Source organism: Spodoptera frugiperda, chromosome 12 (assembly GCF_023101765.2).
Source record: "Spodoptera frugiperda isolate SF20-4 chromosome 12, AGI-APGP_CSIRO_Sfru_2.0, whole genome shotgun sequence".
NCBI lineage: Eukaryota > Metazoa > Arthropoda > Insecta > Lepidoptera > Noctuidae > Spodoptera > Spodoptera frugiperda.
In genome coordinates, this window is record NC_064223.1 from 4,513,272 (window position 1) to 4,538,513 (window position 25,242).

General features: G+C 35.8%; 1 protein-coding gene across 12 annotated transcripts; it reads left to right on the top strand.

The window, feature by feature from the left end:
• The first annotated feature begins 336 nt into the window (after positions 1-336).
• On the top strand, positions 337-21,823 carry LOC118263130 (dynamin). Of its 12 annotated transcripts, none has more exons than XR_007705790.1 (18): positions 337-572; positions 4,882-4,955; positions 5,658-5,807; positions 8,611-8,814; positions 9,224-9,416; positions 10,317-10,526; positions 10,641-10,848; positions 10,959-11,096; positions 11,362-11,519; positions 11,681-11,787; positions 11,904-12,091; positions 12,187-12,306; positions 12,557-12,571; positions 14,391-14,600; positions 14,678-14,912; positions 15,240-15,396; positions 17,518-20,168; positions 20,770-21,823. XR_007705790.1 is itself a non-coding variant. In XM_035574932.2 (18 exons), exons 1-18 carry the CDS (start codon positions 409-411, stop codon positions 20,831-20,833), a joined length of 2,745 nt encoding a protein of 914 aa, XP_035430825.1. In that variant the 5' UTR covers positions 337-408; the 3' UTR covers positions 20,834-21,823. The 12 variants fall into 12 exon arrangements, 8 of the variants coding, with proteins under 8 accessions (XP_035430825.1, XP_035430823.1, XP_035430827.1 ...); XM_035574932.2 differs by having other exon boundaries at positions 17,518-17,667; XM_035574930.2 differs by lacking the exon at positions 12,557-12,571 and adding an exon at positions 13,042-13,086 and having other exon boundaries at positions 17,518-17,667.
• Positions 21,824-25,242: the final 3,419 nt, after the last annotated feature.

The window sequence follows — 25,242 nt, forward strand, 5'->3', positions numbered from 1 at the left end:
CATTTCTATAACTTTCAGATACTTTAATAGTAGGTACCTATCTAAAAAAACTTTCCTAAATATTTTTTTTTTCATTTAATACAGGGACATCGACTAAACTATTCTTTTTTCTTTGAATATTCAGAAAAACTTTTTATGCAAAATTAAGTTGATCTCTACATATTTTGTTTATTTTCTCTTTTAAGTTATAAGAGATCTACAAGATTTTATTAAAAATATATACCACAAAAACTATAAACCCATTATTTGTTACTGTTACTTGTAAAAATACGTATCTCTTCTTGTAGAATTTTCTTCATTTACGCCTGCGCATTAGAACTTTGCACCATATTGATGAAAGGAAAATCAGTAGGCGAGGATCTGCGGAGAAGCTCATAATACTAGGGGTGTTTGAGAAAACCGGCAGCCATGGCCGGGAATATGGGAATGGAACAATTGATTCCAATTGTCAACAAATTACAAGATGCTTTTACCCAGCTGGGTGTTCATATGCAGTTGGATTTACCACAAATAGCAGTTGTGGGTGGACAGTCTGCTGGCAAGAGCTCCGTGTTAGAAAACTTTGTGGGCAGGTAAGTGGCTAACTGCGTATAAATTCAATGTATTAAAATTTTATTTATTTGGTAAAACGAGAAGAAAAAGCTATTTAAATATTACAGTAAATGTATTTTTTAAATATGATCTTTTGAAACTAAGTTTATTTTGGATTTTTACATATAAAAATTTCGTATTACGTAAGTTTGAGCTATGAAGTAAAACCACTAAAAATAAAAGTACTAATATTAAAAACCAATCAATTAGTACAGGTATAGCTCAATCAAAAAATAGTGGGTAATACATAAATAAATCGATAAGTTACGACCTACTTATGAGTATTTGTTTATCCAGCATTCAGTTTTAATTTATATTGTTCCAAAGTTTTTACAGATAAATAGTTATGTGTTTCAAAAACCACATCAGAACCAAAACATAATAGCAAAATGTCTATTGCAGGAATTTTATATTTACTGTTGGCAACTTAATATTTCAAACATTTTGCGTTTAATTATTCTTTTCGTTTAATTTACGCATTCAATCTATTTCATTTAATTCATAGAAAACATTGTTATCTTCTACGAAAATATTATGTCGAGATATTTTTATATTCTGGCCTAGATTTAGTGCGCATGTCGAGCAGTATTGATTTACTAATACTTAAATGTCAATGGTTGCGTAGGGCAAATTTAAAAGAATCTATTGATATAATTTATTAAACTTTAAATATTTTTATAGGTATTGATGATTTAGAAATAGATTCACAATAATTTAAAGAAATAAACAGGTAGACTAGGACTAGGATGCTAAACATTGAGTAACAATTTATAGCCATCTCATGTCTTAATAGTGGCCCTCGTTGAACAAACAGAGATAGAAAATGTTTTGAAAGAAACTCCAATACGCTTTCGTGATTTTTTGACAGTAGTTGAATCAAGCTGAATCGAAACGTAACGTAACCACCCACCACCATATTGAAAAATAAATTAGTTTATCGATGATGAATTGATGATGAGCAAGTGTTATTAGTGTTTTTGAGTGATAAAAGTTTAATGTATCATAGAAAAAATGGCTGGAAATTTCGGAATGCAGCAGCTAATCCCCATTGTAAACAAATTGCAAGATGCATTTGTGCAAATGGGCGTGCACATGTCTTTAGATCTTCCCCAAATTGCAGTTGTGGGTGGTCAGTCCGCAGGAAAGAGTTCGGTGTTAGAAAACTTTGTAGGCAGGTAAGATATCGAATCGTAGGAAGTTGTGTTGTTCTATGTAATTAATTTTACAGTACTGAAGAAGTCGGAAGTATGTAACACCTTCTTTGTTTATTGTAGAGACAATCGATTTATTGGTTCGATGTATGGTTCGGACACCAGGAAAACTCATTTCCTTGGTGCATACATTTCGCTTCTTTGTAGTATGTCAGCTGATCATATAAGATTTCACTGTAATAAGTTATTTACTAATGTTGGATCTGGTGACTCATACAATAGGTAACCTTCCCAAACAACAATAATAAAACCTTTGTGATATGAGACTACTATTAGTTTCTTTTGCGGATAGTTTTTGTATCTAAAAAACTACAATCATAATCTCATTTTGAAGACCAGTGAAATATTTTATTATTGACATTAGCTTTCTTGTTTAAATGACTCGGAGTTTATGGGTTATATTTGAATTAATTATTTTACATAATTTCATACAATTAATAATCTAACAATTACACAAGTATTTCGCATTGGCATTTGGCATATTGGCATCAAAATTGAATTGAGTGGTGCGGCAGTGCTGCACAAATTGGTAAATAAAGAGATTCATAATCTAAGGACTAGAAAAATTATATCTGTTATGAGAGAATTCTTCTTACAATAGTTTTCTTCTTTTGTCATTCATAAATTAGGATCTGATTTTACTATAGAACATAAGCACTTGGCTTTTATCTCTATTAGTAACTGTAATGATATCTTAAAGAAAAGGAAAAAGATAAGAAATATACCTAAAATGCACTGTAGTCTATTGAGAATTACTACAAATAAGCTACTGGTTTTTCTAATAGGAAATTACTAAAACCTCTTTTTACTTCTACTTAATGTATAAAATTCAATTCAGTTCTCGGTTGTCCTACATTTTTGTTAAAGACTGATAACTGACTTAATATTATTTTGGTTATAAGCAGATTTTTGTCCCCTGATAAAATTTTGAATAATCAATCAACTCTAATTTCAAATGATTTGGTAGTATTCATAATTACGATATATTAATTGTCAGTGGTTTTCCTCTACATTCTATTAGGATAAAAAGTAGGTATAAATTCAATGTATTAAAAGGTCTGTAGTATGTGTTATTCCAAACCATAGTCTACCCTTGTTTCAAATATCATCCCGATCGCTTAAGCTGTTTTGATGTAATTGAATAAGAAACATACACACAAACTCATAAACTTTCACATTTTTATTATTTGTAAGATATTGTAATGTACAATGACTGCTTTCAATATCTTATGTGTATATTTGGTTACTATAAAAAATAATTCTTTAAAAATATTGTGTCAAAAGTCAATTTCTGAATTACCGAATAACATCACTGATGAATACATCTTATGAAGGTGCACTGTAACATGTAGAATGAGTTAATAGATTCCACAGATAAAAGCATGCAAAATCATATGTACAAAATCTATAATGGCCAAACCCATCTGTATATGCATTCAGGAGCTTAGTAAAAGTCAATATAAAGATTAAAAATGCTTATTAATCTCAGAAATTTTGTAATTAGATACATTGTCTTATCATTGGTTCAGGCAAAGTATACCTAATTAACTTATAAATTTTAATATTTTCATTATAAAAGCTTGTCATTGTTTGTGTTATATTTGATACTTCTGGCTGCCCACCTTTTCAAAGAATGAAAACATATGATATTATGGAATTCAATGTAGTAGAATTCAAATTAGTATGAAACTATGTAATGTAATATCTGACATCCTTAACAGAAAAGCCTCTAGTTACTGTGTCTTAACCATACTTCCCTTAACACAAAAAATGCCATATTGTTTTTATTATTTGCCATACTAAAATTTAGATTCCATAAACAAGAATTTAAGGAAAATTGTAACAGAAATAACAAACCAGATAATGTAATGATTATAATTATTGTCTTCATTGTTTTTACTCATCAATAATATTTATGTTTAAAATACCTGACAAGGTAAACTAATTTTGTTAAGTTACCATGTTATGTCACAATACAGTTTTAGAGGAAAATTAACTCATTATTGTGGACTACCAGTGTGTAATTCAAATGTTTGCATTAATTTATCATAGCTAATTATACTCTACAGATTATAGCAAATCAAATTAATGTTCTGAGAATCTTGATAAGCTCCATCTATCAGTATTACGCCCGAATACTGAAATGCTACTAAATTTTAAGTTGTACTTATATATCATGCTATCTCTGTAATTTTTATGGCGGACTACCTAGTGGGTTTACCGGGGCTCCGGCTCGACAAGCAGGAGTAGGAACGGGGTGGTTTTTAGTCAGTAAGAGTCTGACACCCTCTCGCCTTGCAAGAGAAGTCATTGGATGATTTTCCCACCTGAAAAATCTCTGTCATTTTATAAAGAATTTATAGGGACAGAACTAGTTTTGAGAGTGTCTTAAAATTGAGTAGCATTTGTGGACATTAGTCCTGTCTAAAAAAACTAAATGTTTAGAAATAATAATACTTTAGAAGTACAATTTTGTTACTTTATGTGTAATCTACATTTGTTATTGTGTTTACACACATTATAATTTGAGTTTATTTTATATTTTAATTGTTTATTCTAGAAAATTCTCAAAGATATTAAAATTACAATTTATCTATCTTTCTTTAGATTTTTTTTCTTTTTTTAGTTACTTAAGTCATTGGCTTTATTAGTACTGAAATATTTCTAATATGTTCTCTTAGTAAATATAAGTAAAGAAATCAAATTAACTGCATAGAACAAAAACACAAATACCTATTTTAGCAACTATTGTCATTGGTCAAGTGTATTGTTTTGACAATTACTGTTATTATTCCATCTCTATGAGTCATTTATCACGGCAACTATGATCATATCTGGGTAAATTACGATGACATCAACTTCTTCATGTTTAATTTTCGATGTGAATTGTCTTCGGTTTTTTGGTTCTTAGCAACAACTTTGAAGGAGGAATTTAATTCGAATGGCTATACAACAAGCAATTACTCTATACCAGCCCTATCATTCATAGAAACAGTTATCATATTGTTTTGTATTGGTTTCTGTGATAAACAGTAGATTAGTAGTTAGTCCATATTTTTACATTTTTTTCTTGTTTCAGGGACTTCCTACCCCGAGGCTCCGGAATAGTAACGCGACGTCCATTGATCCTTCAGCTAATACATGGAAATACAGGTATATTTTTTTTCAGAATAATAATTAACAATGTTTCGTCTTACAGAAGACACTCATTTCGTTATTTTAAACTCCGTTAACAAGCTGTGATGTAGTTCATTATTGTGCAAAATATGATCATTAACCTTCAGCCGTATTCCGAATGTTAAAACAACTAATTGGCTTACTAATAAACTCCATTACTGTATATGAGTTTGTCAAAATTCAACAGTTTTAATGTTTTAAGATGCCCCGTCGTTGTACAATAAATTGCCGGTTTTGGCCAATGTAACGCTGTGATAGGCTCTGATATTTTTTCCCGGTCACGTATAGGTCACTAGCCTTCCGTTCCGCATGATCGGGACCTTACATTTTGTGGTATTCGTACTTAATGACTGATGACTTTTAGCCGTTATAAAAATAGATTGCCGTTTACTTAAAAAAAAAAGTTCTTAACGATTTAATAGTAACTAAATAGTATTTTGGGATTTGGAATGAATACACATTGAATGGAGCAGATGGTTAGTGATCACTGATCACATGGTAGCCCATCTGTCTTGACTTGTACCAGATTTCATCCGGTATTTTGCACGCTACGAAGCCGTACATTTTTTTTTGTATACCTAATACTGTAATGCGTGTGCGTATTTATGTATGCATAAGTTTACATACCCAGTAGATTTATGAGTCACTAAATAATTTACCTTCTCATTTTTATCGTAGAATATGCGGAGTTCCTGCATTGCAAAGGAAAGAAGTTTGTTGATTTCAATGAAGTACGTGCGGAGATTGAAGCAGAGACAGACCGCATCACTGGCTCTAACAAGGGCATATCACCAGTTCCGATTAATCTGCGTGTTTATTCCCCAAATGGTAAGTTGTATCCACATTTATGGTATAATATTAGCTCTTGTAATACATTTTAGGCCAGCCGTGTCCGTCATACCGTGTATATTTGCTGTAAGCTTGATCCTCTTTCCGGACCATTAAAGCCGTGAGCGACAAGAGTATTAACTGAACCGTATATTACATAATCTGAGACCATAACACCTTCATAATTATGTGCTCTACATATCAGGAGACAAACTAAAATGAAAATAGGTTGGAACCGGAAGCATCTCGACACGCATGCGTAATGTTATAGATTGTCAATTTTATGAAGTCATTGGCCGACGAATGTGTGACACTTCGATAGCATATCTAGCAATAACGACAGAGCGACGAAAAAGCAGAGCATTGCCGGTCAAAATTCATGAATTTTGTTGGTATTACGCATTTATTGAGATGAGTACACTTGCGTCAGAAAACTGAAACGCCACACAATATTAAGTTCTTTTAAAGCCTAATACCGCCTCTGCCCTCAAGATCAAGATGTATTGTGGCGACAGAAATTCTTGAAAGAACATCTTAAAGTCGAGTGGAGTATTGGAGCGTCATGAGATCAATAAGGCAAGGCCACGTTGCTCACCTTTGACAGAGCTGAATAAGATCCCACTTAACAAAATGGGTATCTAATAGTACATTGGTTCTTGTGTGGCGCAGTTACAAATAGATAACTACTTTTATTGCGATACGTACTCGTTTTAACGAAAATACGACAATTATTTTCAGTTCATTGAAGCTTAGTTTCATACAAATTATTCTATGTAGATTTCTATCTTATTCATACAATCGATGGGTCTTGGACCGATTTATCATGTGTCACAGATATGAAAGATTCCCCAAGAATATATCGATAAAACTGTATGTCGATAGCAAAATGTTATCTCCTTTTTAATCTCGTAAAAATGTACTATGTGAACCCGATGTATGACAAAGATTTCTCTTGGTCATAAATAAATGAGTCAGTGTTAATCGTCCTTTAGATAAGACAATGGCCGCTTAATTGATAATGTTATGTGACACACCCTTATCAATTTACAGTATATGGAAGTATGTTTTTATGTTTACTGGCTGAATAATAACTGAACATTCATTCATAAGTTCACCCATGAATATTTCATTAAATTTTATTATACTAGTGACTAGCGGAATAGATATTTCTTCCACTCCATAAGAAAAATACGCTGAACTAATGTTTTGCAATATACCTACGTAGTAGTGATGCATGTGTAGTCGTCTTAATTATGCAATCTCTATTAAAACATTGCTCACTTGATATTCCATACGTAGTTTGACAATGACCTACATAACTAATGCTTCTTTAATGCCTAGTGGTTCTTCATCGATATAAAGTCTCTACAAAGGACTAATTTAAAGGGTTTTTAGACGGGAATTTAGATTAACTATGATATAAAACTATCAAATATTAAACGAAGAAAAGGATTTTTTAATAAGGCCCTCTAGTAGTATTCTGTAGTATTCTCTATTTGACAATATCCTCAAGCTAGTGACTTCCTTCTCTAATATATTCTTGCCTATAAACCTACAAAACACGAGTAATAATTACAGTAGCAACATAATTTTCCAATAAAGCAGTGATAATCACATTATGCACACATACCTATTGCATGGCGAGCATTATCTATAAAATGCATGAACGCATAGAATATTTATTTATTTATTTATGTGAACACATTTATAGATTTGAAGTACATAGGAATATGTTTAGGTAAAATTGTAGTACATAGGAGACACGAGTTATACCTACTACGCCATTAAATTTGAAGTATATGCACTTGTAAAATATATGCACTTGCACGTGTGTGAACACAACTATGCCACTAAGAGACTAGACTTATAGCCCAATTTCATTAGGTCCATCTCCACGAATTGTATGCAGAGGGTATTTCACCTGGATGCGCAACCAATCTACTATCGGCGACCAAATCAACTATAGAGTCTGTTTTGGTGTTTCTCTGAATAGAAATAGACTATGGTGGCGCGACTGATCGTGCGACCATGGTGTCCCAATGAAATAGGACCTTTATGAAGAGTTGTATTATGCATGTTGACTAAGTGTCTGTCATTACCCTTGGTTGACATGACGATTGTCAAGTTTCCCTGAAACTATCAAATATACACAGCATAAATCTTTCCTTATCTATCATTATCATGCAATACAATATTATCTATTTTGCTGATCGTTACAGCTCTCATCATATGTTTATCTTACTCTTCATATACACTACTTAGATGCAAAATGCGTTATAAAATTTGACGCTACAAAATGCCGTGCCATGAAGAATACAAAAGTTAAATGTACTGTAGAAATACTGAAACAACATTTTCAGTTAAGGGTTCATGACTTTTTATCAAAGTCAATAAGCTACAAATTGTTTATCTGTGTATTATTGAAAACATTTGATTTTGTTGTTAAACAGCAATGCTTATTATTACGCGATAACAATGACCTTGTGTTATTCATTAATAACAACATTTCGCGCCTGCTAACGTATGCAACGTACTCACTATTTATTAAAGAATAAGCAAGAAGAAATATTTTGGTACGGACAGCGGGTTTATAGGTCGATTTACGCTGAGTAACCATCTATGTCATGCTTTCTGCCAGTGAACTTTAATGCTGTACATTATATTCTACTGTAGGGACATTCACAATGCGTCTTTGCGGTTTTCCATATAAGTAATTAACTTTACGTAGGTACACAATTTCAGGATAAAGAACAGCTAAAAAGAAAATGTATTCATTGAAAACGTGTGTAATTTTATTTTCCAGTGCTCAACTTGACCCTGATTGATTTGCCGGGTCTGACTAAGGTGCCTATTGGTGACCAGCCGGTAGATATCGAACAACAGATCAAAGGAATGATCTTCCAGTTCATCAGACGCGAATCCTGCCTCATCCTCGCCGTCACTCCAGCTAACACAGATTTGGCCAACAGCGATGCCTTGAAACTTGCAAAAGAAGTCGACCCTCAAGGCTAGTTCACTTATATTAATACTAAAATTGCAATCATATGAGTCATTGTTTAGTAAACTTAAAACACCAACTACAGCTGAATACGTATGACGAATATGACGATGATTGACTTCTATGTAATGATGTCTGCACTTCGGATAAGTACATGCAGGAATTATAGGTAGTCTACTCGGTTATTTTGTCGGTGACTCATGTGCATTAGCCAAATAAGTACCTACATTTTAAAACGAACAAAATATGAAACTCCTGCAGTTCTGTGAAGTTCATTCAACTTTTCATTGTACTATGCTTTTTATAACAGCAGCGAAGTACAATTTTAGGTATTATATCAGCTCGCTAAGCCCGCAGTCTAAGAATTTGAGGAACGCAAATATTTATGCTAAAAATAATTATGTTGGTCTAACTGCAGGTCTTCGTACGATCGGTGTGATTACGAAGTTGGATTTGATGGATGAAGGCACCGATGCACGAGATGTGCTCGAGAACAAACTGTTGCCTCTCCGACGCGGTTACATCGGTGTCGTCAACCGATCACAGAAAGACATTGATGGCCGCAAAGACATCACCGCTGCCTTGGCGGCCGAGAGGAAATTTTTCCTTAGGTATGTATTTGTCACTACAAACGAATTTTGAGGTAGTCACCAAACAAGGAACTTTCTATGGAATTGCGTGTGTGTGATGAGGTTAAAACTAATCGTTCTACATTTATGGTAATATTAATTTTAATCTTATTCATAGTGCGAACAACCACAGTTGTCAATTAAGTAGAAATCACAGTGTTATTATTATTATTAGGAATTGGCCGTAATGAGTCATATTTTCCTCAATGACGTATGGGTAATGAATACATCGAATTCGAGTGTAAACAACGACGTTGGGCTAACCAAGAGGTACTTGTATACTCGTACGAGGAGTTGCAACATAGGTATATCTGACATAGACATATAGGTCGCTCTCGACTATCGGGTTGACCTACTTTCCTACGTCGATTGCATTTGTAATTTGCGAGAGAAGATAACCACTATTATATTATCGGCTTAGTAAACTAAAAAAGTTTCTTTAGTATATTGTCTTACGTTATGTATGATGCATTGTATGACTAATAGAAAAAACATTATCAAACAAATGATCGATAATAGTAAGGCCGATGAAGGATATAGGTATCCAAAATAATTGTTATGTAAACATTGATAAACGAGAGTGCTTAGTTGAGTCGTTTAATGATACAAGGCGACGTTTGAGTATAATTATATATTTCGATATCCTTTTCTCCTTGAACGAAAAAATTGTGTCGATTCGTCGTTGTCTTCCGTACGAAATTTTTATCTAACTGAAAGGATTTAATAGGAAATGATGAAGGACTTAGGAGTACGTACTCTCTTTTAACTGGCGTATAACCACATGCATTAATTAGATTAAAGCTAAAGCATTTTACGAGGATCAGCAGTTGTGCTCTTTAGGTTATGCCAGTGATGAAGATTGTAATTTTTATTTTATTACAGCCACCCATCATACCGACATTTGGCGGACCGACTTGGTACCCCGTACCTGCAGCGTGTACTGAACCAGCAACTGACCAATCACATCAGGGATACCCTCCCCGGCCTTCGAGACAAGCTGCAGAAACAACTGCTCACACTCGAGAAAGATGTCGACCAGTACAAACATTTCAGACCTGATGATCCTTCCATCAAGACTAAGGCTATGTTGCAGTAAGTAAATGAACTTTATAACAGTGGTTATAAGGACCAGATTCCAATATAAGGGGTACGGGTTTTTAATTAAATTAGGAGTCCAAAAACTAAAGTTACGAATATTTATTACAGAATGATCCAGCAGTTGCAAACAGACTTTGAACGCACAATTGAAGGTTCTGGCTCTGCACAGATCAACACAAACGAACTATCGGGCGGTGCAAAAATCAATCGGTTGTTCCACGAACGATTCCCCTTCGAGATTGTCAAAATGGAATTCGATGAGAAGGAACTGCGTAGGGAGATCGCTTTCGCTATTAGGAATATTCACGGTATTAGGGTAAGTGTCATGCATCCACCATCATAACGATTAACCTCTAGATTGACACTATATTATAAGACATTATAAAAATATATTATCGTGTCTAATGATTTGTGTGTGGTTCTCAGGTGGGCTTGTTCACTCCCGACATGGCGTTCGAGGCTATTGTAAAGAAACAAATCGCGCGACTCAAGGAGCCCAGTCTGAAATGCGTTGATCTCGTCGTGGCTGAACTGTCCAATGTTGTTCGCATTTGCACTGAAAGGGTAAGTGGAGGGAGTTATATTTTGAGCCCTAGATATGACGTTTTCGGTGATTTCTATAGGCTGGTCTAGCCATTCATACATATATTTATAATTTATCCCAAGACCACCATGAAATAAAAGTTTCAGTTCAAGTTTTATGTTCTTTAAGTAGTAGCAACTTTACACATTACATAGAGTGTCACTTATTATGATACAATCTGGTTATGCATGAAATATAGTCCTAGCTGAATTTTCTTTTACTGATTACAATTGATTATTTTTCCAGATGTCCCGGTACCCGAGGTTGCGTGAGGAGACGGAGCGCATTATCATGTCTTACGTTCGTTCTCGCGAACAAATGTGCAAGGACCAACTGGTGCTGCTCATCGACTGCGAGCTCGCCTACATGAACACCAACCACGAGGACTTCATTGGATTTGCCAAGTAAGTAACTATGGATATTGGCAAATAATATCTACATGTATGATGAATGTTGTCTGTATGTACAAATTAAACTTGTGGAAAATGGATTAAAACTTAGGAAAACATGAAATAAACATTAAACGTAACTGTAAGTTTAGTTTCTCTTACATTTAATGTTACAGTGCTCAAAATCAGTCTGAGAATTCAACAAAGTCAGGACATCGCGCGTTAGGTAACCAAGTCATCAGGAAAGGGTACATGTGCATCCACAACTTGGGTATAATGAAAGGTAAGATATTGAAAAAGGTTTTATGTCTTTGGTACTTATATTTCCTTACTGATTTTTTTTTGTTTCTGTTGTGTTTCTTGCAACAAAATTGTAATGGTTCATAATCTTCTCTTCAGGAGGTTCCAAAGATTACTGGTTCGTACTGACTGCTGAGAGCATCTCCTGGTTCAAAGACGAAGAGGAGCGAGAGAAGAAGTACATGCTGCCCCTAGATGGACTGAAATTGAGGGACCTGGAGCAAGGCTTCATGTCGCGCCGACACATGTTCGCACTCTTCAACCCAGAGGGCAGGAACGTGTACAAGGTACGGTAATAACAGAAACAGATCTTTTTAGCATACAGTTTGAGCACTTTGGTTACGATAGATTGGTGCTGATACTCTTTTGTTACACTTTCCAGGATTACAAACAACTTGAGTTGTCGTGTGAGACACAAGATGACGTCGACTCGTGGAAGGCTTCGTTCCTTCGCGCCGGAGTCTACCCAGAGAAGACCTCCGAAGCAGCCAATGGAGACGAGGTAACCACACTTTTCATTTACAATATTATTACTTACTGCCTGTCTTATTCCAATCTTTCTTTTCCCCTTTATATCTCCCCCACCTTTAAACTATTGCAGACATAACTTATCTTTACTTTGAGCTTATTTCCTTAATATATGGCTTTATAATATCAATGGTGTTTATTAAAATGTGAATTTAACTATATATTTAAATATATAATATTTCGATTTTATGTTATAAAATCTGTTGTTTTGCCATGCTATTCAGAGTGAAGGAACCGAGGTTTGTTTATACAGGCTTACGAAACATTACACAAGTACATAGATCACACTGAACACGGTGGTCGCACATTAACACTCCCCCGATGTGGATCAAGAATAACTAACTGAAGTAATATATTGTAGTAACCATTGTTTTAAACGGTGGTATTGTAAATACTTTCTTGAAATACATTGCAGCCGATGTAGCATGAGACGTGTAGAGTGCTGTTTTGTCATTTGGTAGTGTCACGTGCACTTCATCGTCATAAGTTGCGCCACCCACTCTAACAAACTGTATGTAACTACATAACAACAACGTGCCACATCTGTTTATACCAGTAGGAGTAACACCTGAATGTCGTGCTTCGTTTGTTTGAGCGTATTTGCAAGTATACAAACAGTTTCCCTTTCGTTATATTAATTTTCAAGATATGTATTGTGGAAATTTATTTCAGTTTTGTTTTAGCATGTTTATGTTTTTTTATTTTTTAGTTTTTTCCGCCTTCCAGTGGTATGGGTGGAAAAAAAAATAAAAGAGTAAGTGACTCGTATTTTAAAGCTTGTTTGCTGGATTTTTGAACTGTTTATAAGGGTGATGTGCGATTCTAGGCGGTAGAGCAATTTGTATCATAAACAATTGTTGCATGTGCAATTATTAACTTACAAATTATGCTCAGAGTAATAATTGCAAAGTGAACCTGAGGGATCGCCTTGGTATTGGTCATTTGGTTGTGAATGTTGTTCCTAGCGCCAATTTAATTGGTTCGTCAAGTATTGTGGGCGGGGCGTTGCTGGGTGAGTACTGTATTGTGAAGCACTTCATCAAATCTAAGCAAAATGTCGGTTGATTTTTCGTAGCTATTAATTATTGCCCTTAGTGAGTCTTGTTTATTTTTAACTCCCTATACTAACACTGCTCGTAGTCGTTTTAGGTAAAGCATGCCGTTACAAAATATGCTTTATATCAACTATAAAAACAGTGCATCATTAATGAAGTAGGAAGATTAGGCATGCCTTATTAATTGCGTTGTTTAAATATAATTAGATGAAGCAAAAACTACTAAGAAATTGCTGTCAAAGTAAGTTTTATTGTAGCATACTCATATTTACAAGTCTGATATCCCAGGAACTGCTAAAAACATCAACTTTTTTATAGCACTTTATTTATTAATATTATGTTGGTCCATCTGTACAATGTAAGAAGGTATTATTCTGCATAGAACCTTTTCTATTCCTCTCGGATTTTGGATCAATTTCTGCAATTACGTTCTTTTCAGAAGAAATAGTCCAGAATTCCTTTTCTATTACCTTTTTCTGCATGCTCTTTGAAGTCTATTTCGATACTAATTAGTCTCGTTTGGAGTGCTACGATTTACTTTAATATTCTCGATTACTCGTATTGATTGGCAAAGCCGTACTACGCCTCGTCTCATGTATCTCTCTCGGCCTCGCTTCAATCATCTGCAATGAACAATCTAGCTACAATAACAACCGATTATTTATTCACCTTTATCCGTAGCAAATTACTGTTTTTTAAGCTATCAAGCTTGGAATTTGATGCGTTAGAAACAATGTACAATGCTGTAGATTTTTATTATTGTATTAAAGATTGTCATGTGGAGGGAACTCTGCTTCTGAAGGTAAAACATCAGCAAAATTGGTTGGCAAAAATTCTTTTTCGTCGTTTGAATTTGGCTAAAAATTATCAAACATGGGATTTGGTAACATTTTATCATGATTTTGACGATGATCGCCGTTGTGTTGTCCTTTTGACGCTCAAGATGAAAATGTAAGAGTTCAAATGAACCGTAGTATTGCATGAAGAACTTATCTGTTTGCAGAGTTCGGACAGCACAGGCACAAGCAGCATGGACCCTCAGCTCGAGCGGCAGGTGGAGACCATCAGGAACCTGGTCGACTCGTACATGCGCATCGTGACGAAGACGACGCGAGATCTCGTACCCAAGACCATCATGATGATGATCATCAATAATGCCAAAGACTTCATTAACGGAGAGCTGCTTGCACATCTATACGCCTCCGGCGATCAAGTAAGGATTAGCTTTACATCAGTTAATACTTTCTATTTATTAGGGCTGGTTTTTTAACAATAACTTTTTCTTCACAGTCACAAATGATGGAAGAGTCTCCAGAAGAGGCTCTCAAGCGCGAAGAGATGTTGCGTATGTACCACGCTTGCAAAGAAGCGTTGCGGATCATTGGCGACGTTTCCATGGCAACAGTGAGCACGCCTGTTCCTCCGCCCGTGAAGAACGACTGGTTGGAGAGTCGCCTGGACTCCAACCCGCGACTGTCGCCGCCCTCCCCTGGCGGACCACGCAGAGCTGCGCCTGCGCAGCAAGGTCCGTTACATATTCATTGTATAAGCAACTTTGATTAGCAATTAACTTTTGAATCCTGTCGGTATCTAAACATAATCTAGCTAGAATCTATTTTTACTAATTATAATGATACTCATAGTACACATCATAGGTGACCTAATGTTGTCACAAGGCCTAAAGAGATTGTTTTATCTATGAAATGACGTGTCCTCCTTTCTTGGTTCCTTAGATTATAAGATCAAGTATGTTGTTGTGATGTTTGATCTAAGATTCATTGAAGATTAGGGCCTTAGTTACACTTCTGCTTCTTTGCTTATTGAAAGCTAAATAAAGTTGATGATATTTCAGGCTCGCTAGGAGGTCGTGGCGCGCCGCCTCCCCCTGGCGGTGGTTCGGGCCGGCCTGCGCCCCCGCTGCCGTCGCGCCCTGGTGGCGGAGCCCCGCCGCCGCCCTCCGTGCGCCCCGCGCCCGGCCAGCCCGGCCTTCCAGCGCCACTTGTGCCCACGTAAGTACACTTTGAAAGTTATACCTACTGATTAATGTTCTGGGTAGTCTCCGATTATATCCAGCATTGGCGTAAATTAGCTAAAAAGTAAACGTGTTTAAATAATGAGGTTTATTTTCTAAAATAGGGTGGGAAATTGATAAAAAAGTGGGAATAACAATTTTATGTAATATAAACCATTTTAAAATCTGTTGGTAGATTTGATACGGAGATTGTCCATCCTCACTGTCTATTGTGCATTTGTTTTTAGAGCTCGGTACAGTACATGGTCTGGGGTTACGTAGGTCGCAATACATATATGTTTGGAGTATTAGAGCACTCACCATGGACGTGATGACTGTTCTCTAATTTGAAGTAATTTGCATCAGTATGACGTATTTAACTATATGGTAGTGGCGCTTCCCGTCGCCGCTGCACTGTCGATGTGTGAGCTTTGCTTCAAGTACTGTAGGAGGCATTTGTGTGGGTGATGTAACAGCCATAATTTGCAGTAAACACATATTGAGCTTTATAATATATACTGATATATAACAATATATTTAATATATATTTACGTAATTACTTAGTCTATTTATGAATTGTGCACGTTACAATAAGATTTCATAATCAGAAAACTAATGGTTTGGGTGAAATAGATTTAACCAGCCGGGTTGTGTTCATTAACTTGTGTGGGGGTGTAGTACTAATACCAATGACCGGAGAGGCTGAGTTGTGTGTATGTGTTCGCAGGCGGCGCTAAGCGGCCCGGCGCGTGCGCACTAACTCACTAACATAAGTTACGTATCGACGTAAGGCACTAACTACGAACTTGTTAACTTATTACACGTTGGCATCAGTGTAACTGCCCCAGTTTACCGTAACGTTACCTTAATATTGAACATACCGAAAATAATTTCTTATCTCTAAGATCCATTTCTTGTTTTTCGTCTAAGAACCTTGGATCAGTGACGAGATTGTAGTAAGTTAACAAATATCGACAAATTTATAAATAAATTATACATATGTTATATACAATATTATTATTAGTCATGTAAATGATCAATACTTATGATACGTATGAAAAAAATGTTGCTTCCATAAAATTATTAAAATAATAGTGGAATTTATTACCTTTTGGTAGAATACAAATTAAAGATAAATTATATTCTGCTTATGTATCCTTTGCGGGCAGCCTTTCGTTAAACGAACCTTTTGAATATACGTTGAACGTTTTATTTAGATGTCTATTTTTATTCCATAATGTGTAATAAACTTTCTGAATGTTATATTTTTGATGAAACTGGTTGTGTACTCATCGAACAGTGCAGGCTGCTCGCCGACCGATACATATTCTACGTAAACAGTATCCGTTATACTATTATGATAATAAATGTCTACGCAAGAGTTACCTTCAATATATTCGTGTGACTACAATAAGAAACAAGCTGAAGGAGGGGCTAACAATGATTTAATTTGGATATTATTTTGGTATGATAAACAAAAACGTGTTTTATTATAAATAGTTTAGATTCATTTTTGCAACGTGTTAACAATATTGAAGCACCGCATGCTTTTTGGCACTAATTTGTGTGATCCTCGTGGTTTTATTAGTTCAAACGTATTGATATTCTTTGGTCGTGTATCTACTTCTTAATGGGAACTCAAAGTTAAGTATCACTATATATGTGCTCTGTAGTATGATGAATAAAAAAATATGTCTACTATCCTAGAAATATAAATGTAGCAATTTTGTAAAATACTCGATAAAGTTTAATATTGTGTAGTTGGTTAGTGATGTATGTTACTGATTCATTCACAGTTACCCTGTAAGAGTTGTATATGTTCACTTTGATAATTAATTTATTAAACGAACACTTGCATTATTATGGCGGTTACGTTACTCCGAAATGTCTTACAGAGAAGCTGTGACAGCTTTAAAGCAACTTGATATTATTGTCACTTAGGACTTTCTGTCTCTTTCTTCCTTGTGTTTAATGTTCATATTTGACTGTTGCTGTACCCTTCTACTAGAAAACATATTCATGGATGCACAAAGGATTCTTTATCTATCCCCATCATATTTTTGCTTTGTGTTTGTTTTAATCATTTTTGAAAAGGAAATATTCGTGATGAAATATATAGGAGGCCTGGAGGTGGACTGCCAGCGGGTTCAGTAGCCGGCGTGATGAACCAGATGCCGCCTCACATGCGTCAGCAGGTCAACCAGGCCGTCGGCCAGGCCGTCACCAACGCCGCCATCAACGAACTAAGCTCCGCCTTCGCCAGATTCAAGTAAACAAGACAATGTTGTTCTACGTCTCTATGTCATGTACGCAAACTTTGTAGGAAACGTCGTCACTTCAACCAGCCGCTGTCTCCGATCACCTGACAACACATATCAGTGTAGACATTCCTTCTCACGGACATATCAATGTTACTCCCACTGCCCTGCATACATCACATGTGGACAGTATTGATAGTAATCTACCACATGGTTTACTCATTTCATGAATGATCTTATGACACACAATGTGTGAACCAGTAGCTTTTTGTTTTAGGATTAAGTAAATGCGAATTTATCCGAAGTGACCACGTTTGTTACAAGTGACGTCTGTCCATCAGTAACTTTTCTCCTTGATGTAATGGAAAACTTCTGTAAATTAATGGATACGCATTAAAATGTTTGTTTTAAAACATCGCTTATACACATTCTTAAATGAATACCGAAATGTATGTTATAGTTACTGTTTACGAGTTATTGTCGAGACTGTGAGCGATGTTTTATCACGTAAAGTTTTCTGTTGCTTATAATGTTTTACATGTTAACTTGTCCAAGCATTTTCAGAGCACACTGTTTAACTGCTTGAACGTTTAGTGTGAACTAAACCTCTTGTACATGGGTATAGATTGCAGTGTTGTGTTACATTGCTTCTCGTCCGACTGTGTTTGTATTCCAATGTGCCTGTGTAACACGTACGCTGCACACCGACTCTGCTTGTGATACATAACCAACGTTACCGTAGGGTTTATAATTGTATGTATTTAATAATTTATTAATATATTCAACTCTTTTATTGATCACAAACATTATTTTTGCTCAAAATCACGGAGATCACACATTTTATAATAATGATGATTTAAAAATAATGTTGAAATACTCTTATGGCAATTGATATTATGTTACCAATATCGTGGCATAGATATTCTGTGTACATTCCAGTGATTATATTTCGGTACCAGCGAGATTATGTTTGCAAGTGTTGCAATGGCAACTAACAGGTATAACCTAACTAATGTAATATGCAATCGTTGACCACTTGCAGACTAATCTACGCTTGCAAACATGTTGCTTTATGTAATGAAATTTAGGTTATAATTATTTAATTAGGGTTGTTACCCAAAGATATTAACAACAATAAAATTTTGTATAGCGTCGTAAATTTTATAATGACTAAATTGTTCAGTATTAACTGTGAAGGAAGTATTGTCTCACAGCGCTTGATATTATGTAACAATGCAAACGTACATTGGAGCGCGGGCACGCCGCGCGCCGCGCATTGCGCATTACTTTAATTATACTTACTTATGATGTAATTAACTTTATGTTACGATTAATTGTAAATGTTACATTCAGTGGCTTAATATAGGTGTATATTGGGATTACGTAGTTGAGTTGTTTCGCGGAGGGCATTACGGGCTCCTGGAGTGAGCTGGGAGTCTTCGAGCATATCATATTGTTTTGTAATGTGCTAGAGTTGTTTGTACACTATTTAAAGACAAGATATATTTGTTGATGTTGCCGCACCATGTCGCGTAGAACTAGCTGCGTAGGAACAGTCGTTGCAACATGTACTCACGTCAGTGTCTAGGTGTTACAGTAGTTTAGAACTTTGACACGCTCGTCTATTCTCTTCCCGTCTCCAGTAGCGACGATGCGTATTTAACGTTTATGCATTAACTCTAAAATGTACCCAGCTTGATTGTTGTATATTTACAACGTATGTCAGTATAATCAGGTATTTAGTGATCACTGGTAACACGTAACTTATGAACTCGTAACGATATATATCTATCGATTAAAGTTTGTATGTAAACTTATTGTACTTATAATGGATAAGACCAAAGCAGTTGTCTCGTATATTGTTGCTGTTAGCAATACCTTTGGTCAATTATTAGAACATTTTATTGATGGTGATGATACAATATGAATTCGTTATTAAAAATATTAAATAAAGCTTATCGATATTTTAATCTTGGAATCATCATGCATCCACTTCATCGTTAACTATTGCGGTTGTCAGAACGCAAACATTGACACTAGACATCATGTTGTCGGCGTTACATTTAACATAATTATGATAGAGTGGTACCACGGAATATGTCTGTGGTATGGGAACGAAGTCACAGTGACTTGAGTGGCTCGAGGGGAGCTTCATGAGACGTACGCGATGCGGCCAACGCGACCGACGCCGTCGCCAAACGGAGTTCCTAAATATGAAGTGTTTAAACGCAACATCTAGTTGTACTCATTGCTCTATCGACAAATAGCTGAATTCCAAATTAATCGTTCATTAAACGTTTTGCTCTCTCTTGTTAATAGCGTTAGTACCATCGAAAAAGGTATAGGCAGTGATTGTTGGATTTGATATAGTTTATGAATATTGTTAATCTTATGCTGTATAAATAGAGTAATTAAATGCTATATGTGTACTAAAGACGTTTGATTTATTCCAGTAGTTTGGCCCATTGGCTATGTTACTAACAGGTTATGTTATCTACAGGTGTAATATTAGGTAAGCCTGATTTTGAATAATGTTAGAAATATTTCAATAAGAATTGTTTGTTTTGTAGACTTCACCTTAAACCATATTTATGTTTGTAGTAATTTATTTTCATATTTCTGTGCTATTTTAGAACTGAATGTTCATGTTTTCTTATTGAAATATTTGCTTTGTTCTTGAACCGTGACTGTAGGAATATGCTTGCGTTCAGTTACGTTTCTAGGAATTGGTGCATGTTTTTGAAGCGTATGCCTGTACATACAGCGAAGTATGATCCTTGCTCATATATTTTTTAAAGTAGCATTGTGACTGAGCTACTCATAAACATAGAACAACTTTTGTATCCCAATAGGCGTTATTGTTGTTTAATTACAAAGCTCCTGCGGACGGTGGTTGCATGGCATTGCGTATAATTCATTAAGGTTCGGATTAGCTTTGTGCTTGTGAATGTGTCTGCGTTAAACTAAAAAAATAATTTCCCCTTTGTACGTCTTCTTTATTTGTCGAACTCTCATTGTACATTACTTAGGTATTTAGATATCACTGTAAATAATACGAGCATTGTGTTTGTTTGTGTGCCGAGCGTATTCTAATAAGTGCTTTATGTTACTAGCCGCCCGGTGCCGAACATGCCGCCCAAGCTGCCGGAGAGGCCGCAGAATGGCCGGCCTTACTGAACGCGCCACACTTCGCCGCCCTTGTGATACTAAGCAACTATGTAAATATGTTCCCTACTGTGTACCTACTTTGCTTACAATTATTTAATGCTTAGCATTGACTAATGACTATAAGTCGATGAAATTCGTATTTTACAATATAATTTTAATGAAAGTAGTTCAATTTATTATTTTCTTAATATGAGCCCGTTAACATGCGCTTGCTGATTGAGAATTATTTTATAAAATATGTAAGATGAGGAACTTCATGAATTTATGTACTAAGTTATTGAGATACTAATTTATGGTCGCGTGTATTGGCCAACGGGCCTTATTGTTATGACTTCGAATAACTGTTATTCTAATGTTAACCAAGCAAAGTGATTAGATTGTGTCTGTACGTACATTTCGTAATAATGTAATTGTATTTTACGGCACTGGCACGCGATTTTTAGATGTATGTACTTATAGTAACACGTTTACATTTACTTGTATTTGAAATCAAATGATACAATTCTCGATAATGTTTTTATGTCCTCGTGTAGGAGCGATGTGTAGCAAGCTGTCGGATTTTCGACTGATATTATAAGTAGGATATTGGCATGTTTGTGATAGAAGAGGCTACTCAATAAAATGGATGCCTTCAGTAGAGATGTACTTCACATTTATCGTGTTATCGTGGCATTTAGTATTAAAGCCTGGCACCTGGCCGATGGGGCGTTATGCATCGAGTTCAAAGAGATTGTAATGTACAGACGAAGCATTTATAAAGTAATCCGATGTATGTCTGCGCGTCTAACACTAGTCAACCCCTAATTTTATCGAAAAACATTTTTGTTATTCCCAATTTTAGATTTTTCTAAGTAAATACTTTAGTTTTCATACATTCCTTTTAGCCTCATGGTCTCGGGCCAGGTCGTAAATGTATATAAATGTATAAATATTATAATAGACCTGTTTATACTGTGTACTGTTGTATGCAATTGTAATAAATGTGTAAATAAAAACATATATTTTGTTTTCCTTTATAAAGTACCTATAATGCCTATAGTCGGTAAAGTTTGCCCTATTCGGGTTTGGGAGTTTCATGAAAGGGTTTTATGCCCAGATTGGAAGCTGTTATAGCAATAAATGTAATTTATTGCAACATTAGACTGTTCGATTGTCGGAGTTAATATCATAATCAAGTTGGTTTGGCATTTTATTGTATTGCCAATGTTTATTAAAGTATGATTTAATGTTATTGAACATTTACAAGTACTTTTGAACTAACGAACTTAACCAGAAATAACAAATAAAAAATATTAAGAACATCGATATTCGTAACTTACGTGATGTAAGGTCCCTATGATCCCTGATAGAGGTAGAGGGTGTCACAATGGTTCTCCATCTCGATCTCGGTATTCATAGTTACTATACATTACATCTTAATAAAAATAAGTAATATCATAAAAATACGTAACTAATAAGCTGCCTGGTTGATCTACAAGCGTAGCTAAGCTATGAGCACGGACCAGCAATATTGAACTTTTATTTCCAAAGCGCCAGTCGCTAGATCCATCAAGGATCTGCTACTTGAAACAAGTATTGAATTGTAACTTGTCCTAATGGGTCGAGGGAAGCCGTTAACTAATTAACCTAAACTACCCTTAATAAGTAACCTGGGTACCTACTTACGAACTAGGTGGCGCTCTATGGCTTATCAACTTATCAACGGATATTATGAAATCATAGATATTCGTTCGTGTAATGTTGCATAGAAGCTGCTGCGCCTGAGGTAGGTACCTAGAGGAGTTGTGATTACTTGTTTTTTATTTTGGAAATTCTTTGATTAAAAAAATCAAGCCACACCTTGAAGGTTATTATGAGACATAATCGTAATCGAGCAGACGTATTACCTGATGGTAAGCAATCGCCGCCGCCCATGGACACTTGAAACACCAGAGGCTTTACAAGTGCGTTACCGGCTTTTGGGAGTTAGGAATTTAAGGGTTGTTGTTCGGGAATGGGGATGGGGAAGATTGGGAAGGGGGAATTGGCCTCCGGTAACCTCACTCACACACCGCAAGCGTTGTTTCACGTCGGTTTTCTGTGAGGCCGTGGTATCACTCTGGTCGAGCCGGCCCATTCGTGCCGAAGCATGGCTCTCCCACACTTTTTATTGTGTTTTACTTATCACTTTCCGCAGCCTTCTTTAGCGACATGACATTTTTGTAGGACATGACTCTGTACTGACGACCATTTTCTGTAAAACAATCGGCGGTGACTGGTCGTCTCTGATCTCTAATATGAGGGTATGACGCACTCTACCAGCGTGTTCCACGCCGTAGAGGCATAGGCAGAGATAAAGTTAGATAGGTACCTACATACCAAGCTCTACCTAAGGTAATTAAGTACGTAAGATATAATCTGTTCTTGATTTTGTGAACTACTTTATATTGTTGTCACCCTTGAGCGTTCTCGATAATTGTGAAATCGCATGTCTAGTAGCACATTTAACTACGTGAAAACGTTTCCGAAAACAAGCTAGTTCTTCTACATAATTTAAGTAACTTTGAAAAACTTAGTGTTGATGAAAATCGTGATTTAGGCGCTAATGTGACTCCGATAAAAATCAGTCGTTTTTTGCACGTCAAGACGTTTTTAGATTTTTCGAATGATTATGAAATTAAGGAATATTTTTTGTATTACGGTAGGCTTCGCGGTATTGTAGCCGCGAGAGGTCGGTAGGTAGAGATCATTAGCTGCATTAAGCTGACCACGCCCAGTATACACCGCAAAGACAAAAACAGTGTCCATTATTACAATTTAATGAAGAGAGAAAGCCATTAGGAACGGGGACTTGATTAAATCGTCGGTGAGCAATTGTCGGGTTTGTGGCGGCGCGGCGCCCTCTGTCGCGGCCCGCGGGGGCCTAATCGCACCGACACGATTCTGATTACGTGTGATTGTTGTATCAATCATTTTCCCTATCAAATTATTCAGTGGCTGGTAATTGTATCGGCGTCGTCTCGTAATGGCCGCGGACTCGAACCGGCGGAAATATTCGGCTGCACTTAGTCTCGGTTTGTTACCCGAACGATTGTAATTCATATGCTATTACTAACGAAAATTAGAGAGAAAATTGTCGTCGTCAGTCGTTTGTTGATGATTGCCGTACCTATCATCAGATCTACGAAGTACATTGAAAAGCCTTGTTATAGGCGTTATAATGGCTTTGATTTTGTGTCGATTTCTTTCAAGTTATTGAGAGTCATCTTTAGTTAGTAGTTATGTAGTTCCGGGTAGTTGAAAATTATATATCTACAAGTGGATTGTTAGGGAGGCAGTTAAGGTAGTAGGTACCTATCGTAATGAATTAAAGTTAGAGAAAGTCTTAACATTAAACTTACATGTTAAACTCACGTTAATTATCAGGAAAGTAACAAATTACCTTGTTATGTCTAATAAATGTTGTAGTTACCCACTTAATACCTATGAAGTGCCGAATATAAATCATTGAACAGCATATTTCCCTTATCGCCGGCGTGCGTGTAGCTAACCAGCCGATTAGCTATGCAAATCCGAGGAATTTACTACGAGTGCTAAACGGTGCTATACCGACGGCGCTTTGCATACCATAACGAACTGTATCGTACCTATTTACAAGTTAATTTTCTTTAGTATTTTACTAACTAGTGGGTATTTTTGTAATGTGTAGCTACGAACTTACTCGATCCGTTGTAATTAGGAACCTGTAACATGTACGGCCAATAATGTGTTCCTATTTACGTAAGGCAATAAACATATATTCTACCTACTTACTAACTAACTAACATAAATAGATATCATGTATTAAAAAGCTTTTATAAAATCTTTATCTAAAAACAACTAGGTCAAGAAAACCTTAACTTCTTACGTAGGTAGATAATGTTACGTTTAAAAATGTCTAATTAACACAAATCAGTTCATTTCTGTAGTAAGTATTTCTGAGTAAATCACTCCCCTACATTGTAAAAACGTCTGATAATTAGTAGATAACAATCCTTAATTAGTTACTAGTGGCAGTGACAGTTACATGGGTCTCAAATTAGCGGCAGCAAGAATCGGTAGAGATATAATTAAACAGTTGTCTAATTTAATTGGCAATAGGCGCGTTCCCACAAGTCAGAAAGTCACCCTCGCTCATTACAATCGTTCCGAATTTTCCCAACAATTAACATGCGAGGTAGTGTATGTAGTAATTACAGGTGTGGCGCGGTAAACGGCGGCTCAATCACGCTACAGGCCCGCTGCGCTCGCCCGACTATGTTGCATTGTGTTATCACGAATGATGGATAAATGTCACGCTTAATATATCTGTGGGTGATCTACTTCTAACATTTCATTATTTGTTTAAGAATTAGTACAGACCACGCGAGATTGTATTGACCTACTCTGTGGATAACACA